The sequence below is a fragment of the Elephantulus edwardii genome, unplaced genomic scaffold (assembly GCF_000299155.1).
Source record: "Elephantulus edwardii isolate Elephantulus edwardi_28Jun2011 unplaced genomic scaffold, EleEdw1.0 scaffold00449, whole genome shotgun sequence".
In the NCBI taxonomy this organism is placed as follows: Eukaryota; Metazoa; Chordata; class Mammalia; order Macroscelidea; family Macroscelididae; genus Elephantulus; species Elephantulus edwardii.
In genome coordinates, this window is record NW_006400199.1 from 998,292 (window position 1) to 1,013,846 (window position 15,555).

At 34.0% G+C, this 15,555-nt stretch overlaps 1 protein-coding gene across 1 annotated transcript in view; it reads right to left on the bottom strand.

Moving 5' to 3' along the window:
• The window catches only part of BNIP2 (BCL2/adenovirus E1B 19kDa interacting protein 2), a 21,526-nt gene continuing 5,971 nt past the window's right edge, over positions 1-15,555 (bottom strand). Inside the window, exons 2-10 of the mRNA XM_006902782.1 lie at positions 14,573-14,679; positions 13,346-13,413; positions 12,488-12,664; positions 10,344-10,520; positions 6,755-6,857; positions 5,567-5,698; positions 4,375-4,461; positions 4,181-4,279; positions 1-353 (exon numbers count right to left, since the gene is read on the bottom strand). Coding sequence (XP_006902844.1) covers positions 302-353; positions 4,181-4,279; positions 4,375-4,461; positions 5,567-5,698; positions 6,755-6,857; positions 10,344-10,520; positions 12,488-12,664; positions 13,346-13,413; positions 14,573-14,622 — 945 coding nt within the window. The 5' untranslated portion in view covers positions 14,623-14,679 and the 3' untranslated portion in view covers positions 1-301. The remainder of the gene's footprint in view (positions 354-4,180; positions 4,280-4,374; positions 4,462-5,566; positions 5,699-6,754; positions 6,858-10,343; positions 10,521-12,487; positions 12,665-13,345; positions 13,414-14,572; positions 14,680-15,555) is intronic.

Genomic DNA, 15,555 nt, shown 5'->3' on the forward strand with positions numbered 1-15,555 from the left:
GAAGATGTATCATTCAATAAAATGCAAGAACTGCTTTGTATCATGTGTGGTTCTGATATTGCAATATAAAATACAAAATGAGTACAGTATAATTAGCTATTAAAGAGCTAGATTGAATAAATTTGCAAACTAATACAGCAGTGAACAGTCTCTTGTACAAAGTCCAGGAACAAAAAGTCAAGTCAACTTTAATAGGTTACATAAAAATAAAGGTCAATAAATGCATTATAAATGCCAAAAACAAACAAAGCATTGCTTCATGAGTATCTTCTTCAGTCTTGTTTGGAACTGAATGCCAAACTTAATGTTCACTTTTTGGTTCATCTTGTCTTCCGTTAAGCTCCTGATCAACTCTGTTAAAAACAATATAGATAATGAGATATCAGCAACTCAACATTTCTCTATAAACATGATTATTTGTGGGCACAGAATATAGTATTCAGTTAAAAACAAAATTTGCAAAGAAGCAAATGCAGTACAAAGGTTACAAAACATCATTTCCCAAACCAGAAAGAAAATTTAAAGGCAAGAGGATGTTGGCAAGAAATTTAACTCTCTTTTTATGTAAAAATAATAAATCATCTTATAGTACAATTGGCATATTAAAATGCTAAATTAGGTTAGCTGGGGAAGAGATCCAAGTGGTAAGAGAAATTGGCAGAAAAAACAATGCATTAAAAGATAATTCTATTGATTAAAATAATAAAAGAGGCATGGAAACCACCAAGCTATGAATACTTTTAAATTCAAGATAAAAAATGCATTTACCTAGAAAACATAACCATTCTCCAAAATGTATGTAAAGAGTAAGAATGTGAATACCTTTCACTTGTTTTTTTTTTTACCTTTCACTTGTTTTGAAAATAATAATTATATAACATTTTGAATATCTAGATGAAGATTAAAAATCTGAGTGAAATTAGTGATATGTTGTAAGAGGTCATTCTAAAATTTAATGAAAATTATATACATTTTACATCCAAATATAGATATCTTTTCAAAGACAGTATACATCAATTTCTCACTATTATACTTTTAGCCACCTGAATTATTGACAGGGGTATATAAAGGTCTGGTATGACAGATGAAGGTACTTTTCACATTGGTTTCCATTACAGTGATCGTCATTAATGCATAAGACCTCATATCCTTGCCTGCTTCATCATTTAAAACTATTCTTATAATGACATTATGAAATATCATTATACTCTTGATATGAAATCTCGCCATTTACTCTATTTTCAATATCTCAAATATCCTTAATATAATTAAACTTTTTTTTTTATGATGAGAAAAATTTATATTTAGAATTAGCCCACTGGACTCAGTTTAGATGATCCCAATTTTGTTGGCAACATCCAAAGCATCATAATCAGGAGCAAGTCGAACATAGGCCTTCTTCTCTCCATCAGGCCTAATCAAAGTGTTGACCTTAGCCACATCAATGTCATAGAGCTTCTTTACAGCTTGTTTAATTTGGTGGTTATTGGCCTTGACATCCACAGTGAACACAAGTGTGTTGTTATCTTCTATCTTCTTCATAGCTGACTCAGTGGTCAGGGGAAATTTGATGATGGCATAGTGGTCAAGCTTGTTTCTCCTGGGGGCGCTCTTCCGGGGGTATTTGGGCTGTTGTCGGAATCTCAGTGTCTTAGGCCGCCGGAAGGTGGGTGACGTGTGGATCTTCTTTTTTTTTGGCTGTGGACGCCCTTCAGGACTGCCTTCTTGGCCTTTAATGCCTTTGCTTTGGCTTCAGTTTTGGGAGGGGCAGGGACTTCCTTCTTGGCTTTCGGCGCCATCTTCGCAGAAAAGCTAAACTATTTTTAAGTTTAGTTGAATCATTTAAAAAATTGTTTGTCTGGTCACATAGTATGTTTGCTTAATGAACTATAGAAAACATTTAAAACTATTATACTACTATCATTAGTTTTATATCCCTCCATATCACCAGTAATCAAAAAGGAAATTTCACCGATGTAAGCTCATTCACACTTTGCCTCTGTTAAGTTTTGGCTTGAAAAAAAAAAATGCCTCTTTATTAAAAAAAGATAAAGTGACTAAAAGACAACAAAAAAGCCCCAAAAATGCAAGACAAAATAGGAATGGTAGGTTATCAAACAGCAGGTTTAAGTGAAAGGTACAATGAGTTCCATTTTAAAATGTTTTGGCCCTAAATTAGTCTTGATACATGATTAAATACTTAAGTCTTTTGGCCAAGTGGTAAGAAGTGATGCTGCAATCCAAAGGCGTGTGTTTTTTAAATCCACCTGCAGCTTCTTTGGGGAAAGCTGGGCTATTTTCTCCCAAGTGATTTACTGTGTTTTGGGGTTTTTTTTAAAGTACTACACAGTTCATCAAGAAAACAATTCCCCTAGGAAGGGATGAGAAACCAGCCAAATCTAAAAATCATTGTTAAATATGTTGGATAAACTGTAAAGTGTGATACAAAATTGTATTCAAAGTCAACAAAGTCCCAGTTACAGCTTGATTCCTCAGCATTGTCAAAATGGTAAAAACTATACATAAATCTCTCTCACCTTCACTCTTAAGATAGATTGTATCAAGTTAATAATGCTTTGACACCAGAGCTATTTTTAAACCCATTAGCAAATTACATCTAAATCCAACATTTTTATAAATTGCAGTATAAAATAGCAACTATTTTAAACCCTTGCTTTTCTTCTATGCCAAGATTTAAAAAGTAAAAGTTTGTTATGCTCAAAGCAGAATTAAACTTAAAATGGAAAGCAGAGTGTTTAACTGTTAAATGGCACGTTGATCTTTTAGGTATTTTATCACAGTAGAATTTGGCTGGTTAGCAGAACATTTACTTTAAGCATTTGAAGACATTAACATTAGTTAGCCAAAGAACATATGCATTGCAAATATAATCATCAACCCCAGGGAAATGAATTATAATCCCTTAAAAAAAGTCTGCATAAATATTTCAAAGGTAAGAAAGATAATGCTGCAGACAGATACAGCCTTAAAAGTATTTTTATTGTTTTAAACAGTATTCTTAGCAACTTTTTTGATACTACCTTTCATATTTATATCAAATAGAAGGAGAGTAAAGGCTGTGGTCTCTAATGCCTAATTACTGTTATATGTAGTCCTAAAACTGAGTGGATCCAGGTCATATTGAGCATAAGAAACCTTGGATACACTTTTTCTTTTCATTAACAAATTTAGACACTGGGGTGTCTTTATATTTACATATGCTATTATCTTTGTCTACAAGCTAAACAACCAGTAAGGAAGAGTTAGTCTGTGCAATGCAAATAGACTAGTCTAGACGTAACCCAGTCAAGGTGTGCATATACCTTTTTTGTTTCTTTTTTAACTTTTCTTCTTCATACCTTGGTAGGGAAGAGTTATTTCAATAAATAAACATGTTATAAAGATGAATAAAACTTACCAAACAGGCACTAAAAATAAGCTCACAAATGTTTGAAAGCAAAACCAAAATTACATATATTATATATCAACGTAAAAACTTAATAAATCTAAAACTTCTGATGAACAGAGCAAACGAATTTTTCTATGTAATACTGTGATACTCAAGTACTTGAAAACAGCCCTATACCAAGTCCTTTCTAAAGTTAGATGTACATGTTGTAAACAGAATAAATTCTGGCCACTGGGAAGTATTAAGCATTAAGTATTAGGCAACATAAAATAGTATTTCTTTAGTAAGATATGGTTCTTTGATGGCAAGCTGAGTGTATTCAAATTTGGAGAGATATGTTTTCAAGTATTATGTATACTCTTCTGTGTTGACCAGTTAGGGAATTAGCTCAGACTAGAGGGTGAACCCTGTGAGTTAGATGAATTGTACAGAGAGTCTTGCTATGGACTATACCACCAAACTTCCTAGATTATCAAATGACTTTTACTATAGCTAACTAGTCACATGTATTGTCTTAAAAAAATTAAATAAGCCACAGTTAGAAATAATTTCTTCCAGTTCTTCAACTAAAGGATGAAGAAATGGTGACCTTATGAGGAAGCAGCTTCTAATTTTAGGAGAGTGTCAGGAAAAGATTTCTTCCCCTTTTTTCTTTATTATAAAAGAAAGGAAAGAAGTTCTTGAATATTTACAACAGATGAAGTGAAAAATACTTATCTCTTATATAACAAATTATATAGGTCCAAGACAAGTAAACAAAAGAAAACATACTGTTTTATGCATTCTGGTATGCCGACATATTCCATGGGGACAAGTTCTGCTAGTTCTGCCAGATTAAAGACGTATCTAATTTTTTGGCTGAATTTTGAGCTATGGAAAAACGTAAAAAATAATTACCTCAGTATTTCTGATTAACAGAACTGATAAGAAATTTATACAAGAAGTTTTGTTTTCTAAAAAATTACCTAATAAATGGTCTTGCAACAGCCAGAAGTGTTCTGATAAACCAAGAAGGATGCACAATAATGACAGATTTTAGGTTTTTCCGTAACCTGGAGTTAAAAAGAAGAAAAATTAAGACTTCAGTATGTCTGTCCTATCCATGAGTTCTCAACCAGCTCTCAATGCAGTATTCACAGAGGAAGAAAACACACACTTGAAATAAACTTCACTTCATTTTTCCAATTTGTCCATGTTATTAAATGTTCCCTAATATGGTATGTTTTCAAGACTGTCATCTAAAGGTACAGGACAATACTCAATACAGAACAAGCGAGCCCCATTTTTCAAGACTGGAAGGTACTAATCTTTCTAATGTGAGGAAATGCACTGTACAAGCAGTGGTAGGAATGGACAGGATCACAGGAACAAGACACTATGAATCTACTTAAGGAGTTTGTAACTTCATTGAATAGTATGATTATTTAAGAAGAGCTCCTATCTTTGGAAAAAACATATTGAAATATTTGAAACAAAACAATGTAAGTCTGAATTTTGTTTCAAAATAATTTGGAGGATGGGGGGAAATATTTTCCTAGGCCTCTTCTTTTTTAAATGACAAAAAAAAACCCCAAACCAAACCACTTTTTAAAAAAATTTTACTTCATGCAAAAAATAAAGTTATATATTAAGGATTCTTCCCACCCACCTAATCACAAGCATTGCCTATGTCTTATTATGGAACTTATTAATGAGTCTGCACTCAAACAAATTTAAATAACAACAGCCAAAACAAATCAAATAGAAGATCCCAGATCCTTCTATGATCATGGGTGCTTAACTCTCAGGTGAATAGACCTTAGAACTTGTTCTAAAAAAACTGCAGTTAAACAAAAACGCCTGAAACATGCGGTACTGTATAAATTAGGCAAGAATGCAATACAAGAAAATGTAATAAATTCTCTAACCTTTAGTATTCAATGTGGTATGTAATTAAGGAGAAAGAATGTCTCTAATTTCTTAAAAAAGATAAAAATTTCTTTCTTTCAGATATTCTAAAATATGTTCTGAGAAAATAAAAACCTATTATGAAATGAATAAGTGCAATGAAGGAAGTAGATGGACACATGAGTTCAAGTGGTAACAGAAAATACAATTTAATCTATTAAGGCCAATATAAAAATAATTCAAACTGGCCTTCAACTTACATTTACATACCTTCTATCAATTTGCTGATAGCATTTCCTGAGCCATCCCAGACTGGGCATTTTTCTTCGAGTTGTTGCACCATTTAAGTATACAATCATGTAATTTTCTGCTACTAACAGCTCCAAAGTGCCTATAACATATCTACAAAAATAATTAACATTAAATAAAAATCACCAAATCCAATGGGGTAATTTCCATATACAATTTTCAAAATGATAAATCTTTATGGAAGCAGGCGCCACATCCCTTGTGAAGCAGCTAACTAGCTCAGACCACTAACTACTGTTAGCAGATGAGTTTTAACCACTGTGCCATCAAAGCCCAAAACCAATCCCATTGCAATTGAGTTGATTCTGCTTCCTGACCTTCCATCAGGGTTTCTAAGGTTGTAAATCTAGGGACAGCAGAATGCTGCATTTTTCACCTGAGGAGTGGGTTTAGATTAGAATCACCAATTTTACAGTTAGCAGTCCAATATAAATTACCATATACATTATACTACCAGGACTCAAATTATGTTTAAGCCTTAAATAATGTTATTAAAAAAAAATAACACTGTACAGAATTTAACTAGGTTCTCTAGCTTATACAACTCCCTTCCCACCTCAATCAAAACAACCAGAAGTTAAGCTGGATTGCAGCTTTACTGGGGAAAAACAAAACAAAACAACAACTATTAAGATTTTAATACCTAAGTAAAACAGTATGATAAAAAAGAGAGTTCTTGTATTTTAAAGATAAACAGTAAAATGTTTACAGATGAAATGGTTTCATGTCTTGGATTTGTTGCTAAATACTACAGTAGGGAGAAGAAGAAAAATCAGGAATTAAATATAAATTGATTACTGTGGAAGCTGAGTGAGTGATGTACAAGCATACCAACACAGTTCTATTTGTCTTTTCGGCCTAATGCACTCAACATGACGCTAGAATAAAAGTAATTTCTGTAGTTTAGGGTTTCCTAAAGTGTAGAATAAAGGCACTGGAGCACAAGTGAGACAGCTTTCCACTTTTAGAACCTGACAATTTTTCTGTAGCTTGAGTTACAGGTTAAGTTTCATAATGTCAAGGAATAAAGATCTAAAGAATTACAACTCAAATATTTATCCTTTTTTAACTGCTAAAGTTCATTTCCTTAAGTTGGAGAGTTAATTAGCTTAGGATTCTGCACAAACATTTTTGTGACGATGTACTTACTTAAAGAGATTGTCCATCAGGTATCTATAGTTAGGTTGACTACTTTCAGGCATAAAACAGACAGCAAATACAACAATTGCATTTAATCCATCACCATAATATCCTGTGAGAAGAGGAAAGGAAACAAAACTATCAGCATTATTTTGCTCAGAAGACTTTTTAGAAGACTATGATCAATAGATTATAATGATTTGTCTTCCACAAACTTGCATGAAAACAGCAGGGTTTTTTACTTTATATAGTCTCACACAGATCTGTAAGCCAACTCTTCCCAAAAAGGGAACAAAATTTGAAGGCAAACACGTATCTAAACTGGCATAAAGTCATTCTTAGTATAACATAATAACCTAATAAGATACAACCAATACCCGAATTTTATTATGTAGCCTTATATAACTTATAGTAAAAGGGTGATTTTTAAAATATTCAACAATGCAGAGCCTTCTGCAGAACTTAAGATATTAAAACTAAGAAAGGATTAGCTATCTCTTGGTCATTTTAAATGAAAAATCATTCTAAAATGTGTATTTAAATTACAATCTGTAGTTGGTAAGATGCATTCAAGAACATATTTTTGCTTTGATCTTTAGTTCTTCTGTAAGGCTTTAACATTTCAAATATATTAGAATTTTTACTATCTTTATCTCTCAGTTATAAGACATATTAAATATGAAACTCCAATAGGGTAACGTAGTCTTAACTATATTCTCCCAAAAGAAATAAAGTGCCAATTCTCAAAGATAGTAATTTTAAACCATAAAAGTCTCACAATTTGCTTTCTATAAACTGGCTGAACGAATACCTGTGGACTTCTTAATCCAGATTACTATTTCCTTCCTCTGAAAACAACTAGGGAGAAGAATGTGACTTTCAGTACTCAAGCATTTGCCTTCAGATGAATGATGATTGTACAAATAAGCAGGAGAATGCACTCAGCAGAAGGTAAATTAAGTGGAAATGATTACATAGTAAAACAAACAAACAAAAAACCCAACAGTCTGCTTAACCTATGTATCTCTCTATTCTTTTTTAGGAGGACTTTGGGGAGTATAACATACTGTGAGTTGTCCCCACAACTTTTTTTAAACAAAACAAAAACTACCATGTTTAAAAAATTTGTCAAGAAAAAAGGGAAATATGTTTGTATATATTACATCTCTCAACATTTTTAATCAGTTGCTGTTTTTCACTAAGGAATGTAGTCTGTAGAGAGTTGCACTGCAACCTGCTAAAGGCAGCTCCTCTTTGGTCATTCCAATCTACCAGTAGCACCTTGGGAGAAAGATGGGCAATTTCCTCCTGCGCAATTAATTTACAGTCTCCTAAAAACCCGCTGGAGGGTTAGCTATGAAGGCAATGAAGTAGCGAGTGAGCATTTTGGCTGTTTACACAGTGACTAAGTAAGCTTCTATACCACAATGAAACTAACAGAAGCTATAACATATTTGATTGATTTTCCTAGTTTATATATAAATTTCTTCATCAGAAATCATGTCATATGTCCCCAGATAACCCTACAAATAAGTGCCTCACAAAAATGTGAAATGAGCCAGTTCTCTATTTTGTGGCAAAGTTAGTATAAGATTTTAAACTAAACTAAGAGACATATTAAAGGAGCTCTAGCAGTCTACCAGGTAAGAAGCTCTGAGCTGTGTTGCCAACCCAAAGGGATGAGGTTTAAATCCACCAGCTGGTCTAAGAGAGAAAGATGGGTAATCTTTCCCCATGTGATTTACAGCTTTGATATATCCACTGGGAGATGTCAGCTATGAGTTGGATCCAATATGACACCACATAACGAAGGACTGATTTAAAAAGGTAAAAATTTTACTTATATCCACAATATACAAAAACTCATACAAGAATACTATGCAACACTTAGGAGCAATGATTTTGAAAAACAGTAAGCAACTTGGGAGATACTGCTTAAGACCACTATTGTAAAGATAAAAAGGTAACTGGTAAAACATGTATGGGAACCCAAGGAGGTAGGGGGTGGGCGTGAAGAGCTAAGGATGGGCGTGGTGAAACGAAAAGGTTGTGTAGTTTGGTGGCGGAAGGGAGGGGGGAAAATAAATGGGAAGGATCCAGGTGAAAAGACAGGATAATGATGGGTAAGGTCCAATGAAAATTAACTTTATAAAACAAAATGCATGAGAATGATTATATAAAACACAATATGAATGAGGAATAGTGTGAAACACAATGTATATGAACTTCAGAAGCAAAGCAATTTAAAAAAAAACCCCAAGAAACCTGGTACAAGAATGTTCACAGCAATTTTCTTTGTAATAGCAAAACTGAATACATCTTGAGTATCTAGTAGGAGGGCAGATAACCAAATTGTAGTTTAGCTATGCAATGAACTATCACTCAGCAATAAGGAATGAACTATGTATACATGCAACCACATGGATGAATGTAAAAAATATGAGTAAACAAAAAAAATGAGTAAACAAAAGAACACATACTATAGATCTCATTTACATCAACTTCCAGAGAATGCAAAATTAATCACAGAAGTAGGCATTAGGAAAGTAGTTACTGGCTTGAGTAAATCACTAAGAAATGATGAGACTACATTCTGGCTCAATACAAATGTTCTGAACAACTGATCTCCTATTGGAGCAAGAAGAGTGAAGAAAATCAGACACAAGGAAAAAAGAATTAATCCAAAGAACTAATGGGCCCTAGGAAAAATAACCTGCCTGCCTACCACTCTCAACTTCTCTGACTGGGCTCTGTATGAGATATATCAAGAGAAGGTCATAGATAAAGTAGGAGAAAAATGTAGAAAAGAACTAAAAAAAAATCATATTAAAAAAAAAAAAAAGGACCAGACTTGGACATATGACAGAAACTGGTGGGATCCCAAGACTGCTCTTTGGATACCTGAATTCACCTCCATGTATCAATTTCCAGCCAAATAACAGATGTATTAGTATGGTGATTATCAGGAAGGGAGGTATATTTATAACAATCAACCATATGAGACAGATGGGCATTTGCTCAGGGTTAAGGCTTAGAAGACAAGAAGATATAGAAAAGAAGGATGAATAGAATTAGGAAATATTGGGAAAAGTGGGAAGGATGTTGCCACATGGTGGAATATGTAATCGGTGCCAAGAAACAAAGATGTATATATTGTTGATTGGAAAACTGATCTGCAACTTTCACCCAAACCACCACAAAAAGTTAAAGGGGAAAAAGAAATTTCAAACAAGAAGGTGTAAAAATATTTCTGTAACTTTAGTGTGGGATATACTATACCGGCATTTGTCAAAACACACTTTAATGTCTATAGAGTACACTTAATAAAAAAATCAAAGTCCCAGTCTGGGGAGACTTAAAGTTAGGAGTAGAAGAGAGTTTCCCCTGCATATTATACTTTAATATCTTTTGAATTTATTATGTGCATCTGGCAAGAATTAAAAATTATGAGTTTTATCCTTTACTTCAAACCCGCTTTGTTACTAAAATGATAGGAGGATTTTTTATTATTCTTTCAATATTATATAATCTCTCAAAGGAGATTCTCTATATTCTTGTATTGCATTAAAAAATCCACATGTTCTTTGGTAACTCTTACCTCCATGGCTGATAACTTTTTTATAGGGTTCAATGGCTTTCATGTCAACCCTGTGGTCCTGTTCTCCAATTCTGAACAAACGCCAGCGCCGTCCATCTTCTTTTTCCTCGGCTTCTGTGTACTCAGTAATCGAGTCTTTCCTAATTATTTCAGTAGTTTTCAGTTTTGGAAGATCATCTGTAAAATAAAAGGTTTTTAAATCACAAATTGTTATTTTCACAGTAAAGATGAAATCAAATGCTAACCACTTTACTATCTAATTAGATTAGTCAAAATACTTTTTATTATACCATCTGTAGAATTTTAAATGCTTTTTTTAATAATAAGCTTGATCTTAATAGAAGGTCATTTTATGTCTTTTGGAAATTATTCCAAAATTCTATAACTTTTTTTTTTACAGCCTGATTTGGCAAAACATCTACTCACAGTGCAATGATTATTCATAAGTTCACATAATTCATATAACTCTCAGAATCTTAGTATAACGGCTTTGTAATGTCTATCTAGATTCTATTTTCAAGCCAGTTTGTTCTTGTGGAGCATACAATTTTTTCTCCAAACAGTGTAATATCAGATAGAAAGTGGTTAACCAGTAATAATCATTCATTATTTGATCAGTAATATAAAGCAGCAATTTATTTCAAATATGCCAAAGAGCACATGCAAAAAGTATAAATTTAAATCAACATTAGCCATAAGCACCAGTATTTAGGTGTAATATGATTGCATTTTAGCAGATTTTTAATGAAGTAATGATTTTCAGAATTTTAGCATCAGTCCTTACCAAAAGATGGGGGGAGGGAAACCTACTGCATGTTAGTTGTTTGTTTCCAAGACAAAGTTGTTAACGGAAAATATCCTTCCAGGAAATGACTACAGTAGCATTAAAGAAAGAAGAGACAAAACACAGGCAGAAAACTATTTCAGTATCTTTATAAAATATTGCTTATTACTGGAATGCTTACTGAACCGGCAGGGAGAAAAAGGTACAAAACATGTATCAAGAATCTTACTCTTTTATTGCAGATACCTACTGCTAAACACTGCTTTAAGAAAAAAGTATTTTAAAGATGTAATTTATAGAAATTATTTGCAACTACAAATATAAAGATATTTGTAGACAGCAATTATCTTGAAGAAAGCATGCAAAGTAACACAAATGCCCATTCCTGTGAGTGTCAAATAAATAAGGAATTGGGGATATCTGGTCCTTAAGCCTTCTTATGGAGTAGTGCTATTAACCCAAAGGTAGTGCCTCTCTGACCATTTGAATCCACCAGCATCTCCAGTGGAGAGAGATGGGCAATCATGTCCCTTGCGACTTATAGCCTCTCAAAATGCACCGGAGGGTCAGCTATGTGTCATTTTTGACTCTATGACAAGAAATGAGTGAATAATAAAGAATTAAGGTTTGGGGCCACTAGGGTATATTAGGGAAGCTTTGATGGCCTAGACCACAGGCAATTGTGCTGAGCCAAAGTCTATGCTTCTGTGGTGCTGTGAGTCTACAAGCAGCTCCAAAGGACAAAGATGGGTGATCTCCTTCCATGGGATTTATAGTCTTAGAAATCCAATACAGAGCCAACTAAGGGTCAGCTCCAACTTGAAGGCAATTCATTTTGGGTTTGCATAAATTAATCTTTTCACAAAATAAAGCATCATCAGGCAAGTCTATTAAGATTCCTAAAAACTTTCTTTCAGATTTCATATCCTGAAATTTTTAACTAATTTTAGAATATTCACTAAATGTCTTTTTAAAGGTTGCTGCTGAAAATAAAAAAGGATTCTACCCCACAGCCCCCTTACTGGACTAAAGAAAAGATTGTAATTATTAAGTAATATTTCTGAAGCAGCCACGAACAAAATTTACAGCACTGGCGTAACTAAGGGGAGGGGAGAAGGTGTTTTGAAAGCCATGAGAATGTTTAGTTTTAGCAGAATTTCTTATCTTAGCAGCAAATGCATAAACTTTAGAAAGAACAACTTATTTTAGGCAGTATCTCTTAATATTTTATTTTAGTTGGTCACATGACCAAGTTTTCAAAGTTTCCTGACATGAGAATGCCACTGGGGGTGGGGGGGAATATATATATATATAATGACACTCATAAATGAGAATCCAATGAAAACAGTGAAGCACTTACCTTCCCATTCAAACTCATTGCTGTCCTCGGATGGTGTATCTAAGCCATCCAAGTCAATCTCTACACTTTCATCCAAATCATCTGACAACACAGAGTCATCACTAGGATCAAGCGTCAGGCTAATGTCTGGGGCCGTTAGTTTCTTTCTTACTTTATTTCCATTAACTTCCACAGAGTCTGAAATAGAATACAAAGTGAAGATACATTAGAAGGAATGCTTACATCATCATGCTGAATGACAAAAAAAAAATAACCTGTTTTTAGTAAAATAACATTAATTAAACACAACTCTGAGGTACTAGTTAATCCATAAATTTTAATCACTACTGCTTCTTTATCAAGGTAAGAGATCAATAAGTGATTATAGTAAGGTGGTTGTTGTGTACTACAGAGTAGGAACCAACCCATTGCTGACCCTCCAGAGGGTTTTCAGAGGTATTTAATTTCAAGGGAGGGGATTGCTCATCATTCTCCACAGAGTAGCTGGTGACCTCGAACCACGTGCCTTCGGGATTGTAGCACAACTTCTTGCCACTAGGCCACCAGAATATATAATAAGGTTATGTATCTTTAAATATTAGAGGCAAACCTTGTAGTTAGCTCATTCACTACTGAAAATGACTATTCCACCATTACTGTTTAAATTTCATAAAAACCAAAGATCTGTTTTTAGAAGTTCAACTTTCAAAAATATCTCAAGCATTAAAAAATGCTTGCCTAAAAGTTCAATTTATCCTCTGACTCCCTGTAATTGAATAAAGAGAGTATTTTTTTTCCCTTTGGGAAAAAGATATGAAAAAATGTGTAAAATAACAGAACTGGAAGTCTATCCTCTCACTGAAAATATCAAGTTCTTACCAGGTTCGTTCTCCGGTCCTGTTACAGGTAGTATATCTGCATCAATACTATCATCTTCTGGTAAAGGTCTAGAAAACATACATACATATACTTTCACATACACATGCTTTTAAATAAAAGTATTTTTTTAAAAAGAAAAATTTTTAAAAATTAGAAATTCAATGTTTTTAAAAACAGCTTCTATAACTGAATAAAATAGCAATTTTTAAAAACCTCATACTGTCAAAGAGTTCAGTTATAATGTATTTAACATAAAGTAGATATAAATTTTTGAAGTGATGCATGAAAGTAGATATAAACTTTTTCCAGGATGTCTTTTAACCTCAGTGGCAAGGAAGTATCTTTTAAGTCAGCCATTTTTCTTTTTCCTATTAACTCAACTATAAATACAAATGTAAGCACGTGTTAAAGTGATTGGTGAGATCTTGGAAAATCCTTGTTTATTTATTTAAAAAGCATTATCTTTAAATAAAACCACACCATTTTCAAATCCCACAGGGAGTTAGTTGTACTGCTAACACCAAGAGAAGAGTCTCTATAGTGTTGCAATCCACCAGCCACTCTATGAGAGAAAGACGGGCAATCACTTCACTGCGATTTAGTCTCAAAGAGAACCTGCTGCAGGGTCAGCTATGAGTTAGAAACGACCAGAGAGCAATGAGTTAAAAGTTTTGACTTGTGATAACTAAAAACTCCATTTCTTCACAGGTTATCTCTCAGATTCCAGTTTCAGAAATGCCTCATTAAGGCATTGTTAGCAACAGCAGAAATTTTCAAATCACAGGGTTGCACAATTTACTAGTGGAGGGAGATCCTAAAGGAAAATAGGAAGGATCTGGCAGGGAGTTGAAAAGACGAGGTAATTGTAGGCATAGTTCAATGGGGATTAATTTTACAAAACACAACACAGGGGAATGATTGTATGAAACACAATGTGAATGAAGGAAAAGTGTGAAGCACAATGTATATGAATTTTGCACACTAATAGAAAATAATTTTTTTTTTAAAAAATGAAAGATCATAAATGATTACATAAATATGTGGTTGGATAGTAAGATAGAATTATTCTAACTACCAGAAAATAATCTTCATTGCCTAATATTCAAATGATCACTGCATAATTCTAGGCTTCTCTAAGAAACTCAATAATCATTTAGTAAGTGACATTTTAATTGGAAAATTTAAAGTTTAGCTCTAAATTTGTTTTTGTTAGACAACACTGCTCACATAGGAAAATCTTCATCTTGCCATTCTTCCTTAAGTTCTACACCATCCATCCTCAGCCTGGCTTCAATGTCAACTACAAACTCTTGATAATCCAGAGAGCCAATGTCCTGTGAAAAAGAGAGCAAAATTTATAATTAGCAACTTATTTTTTACTTTCTTTTTATTGGGCAAAAAGGCATAATAGTACATACACACCTCTACCCTATTAGACAGTGAGCTTTAGGCTCAATAGTCTGGTATCTAAATCAATTTATTGAGTTGCAATCATCACTTTTTCTCCTGTTTATAGTACTTTTTAAATTGCTGAGTGAAAATATTTGGTTTCAGTTGCACACTGCATGTCAAACTGAGATCAGCAGTAGAAGGTGGAACCCTCACTACCAGAATGCAGAGAAGATACTGCACTTAATTTCTGGACAGATTCCTGCACCACCAGTTGATAAACACTGACATGAAGGCAGCAGCAGCCTCTGTGGAGAGAACCAGGGTGACATGAGACAGAACTGACTTGAGACTGCTTGTTGCAGACTTAGGGTAAGGTAATAATGAGACAGACAACACAGAATGAGATAAGACAGAGTAAAGACAGGGGGCCAGCAGTCCTGATGATGGAAGGGCCCAAGCTGTGCCTCTCTGTGTATTTACTGAGAATCATCAGGAAGGTAAACAAAGGATAATCACAAGGGAGTTGTTGTTATGTGCCATTGTGAGTCCTTTGCGACTCATAGTCCTGTGCCAATCGCATTGCCTCTGACACACCCATCCCAATTACCCCAGTCACTGAATCAATCCACCTCACAGAGGGTCTTCCCTTCCTGCGCTGTCCCTCCACCCTACCAAGCATGATGTCCCTCTCCAAGGACCTGTCTCTCCTTACAACATGTCCAAAGTATGCCAGACGAAGCCCCAGAATCCTTGCCTCCAAGGAGTGGCCTGATTTAACCCTCTCCAGGATGAATCCGTTTGTTTTCCTAGCAGTCCAT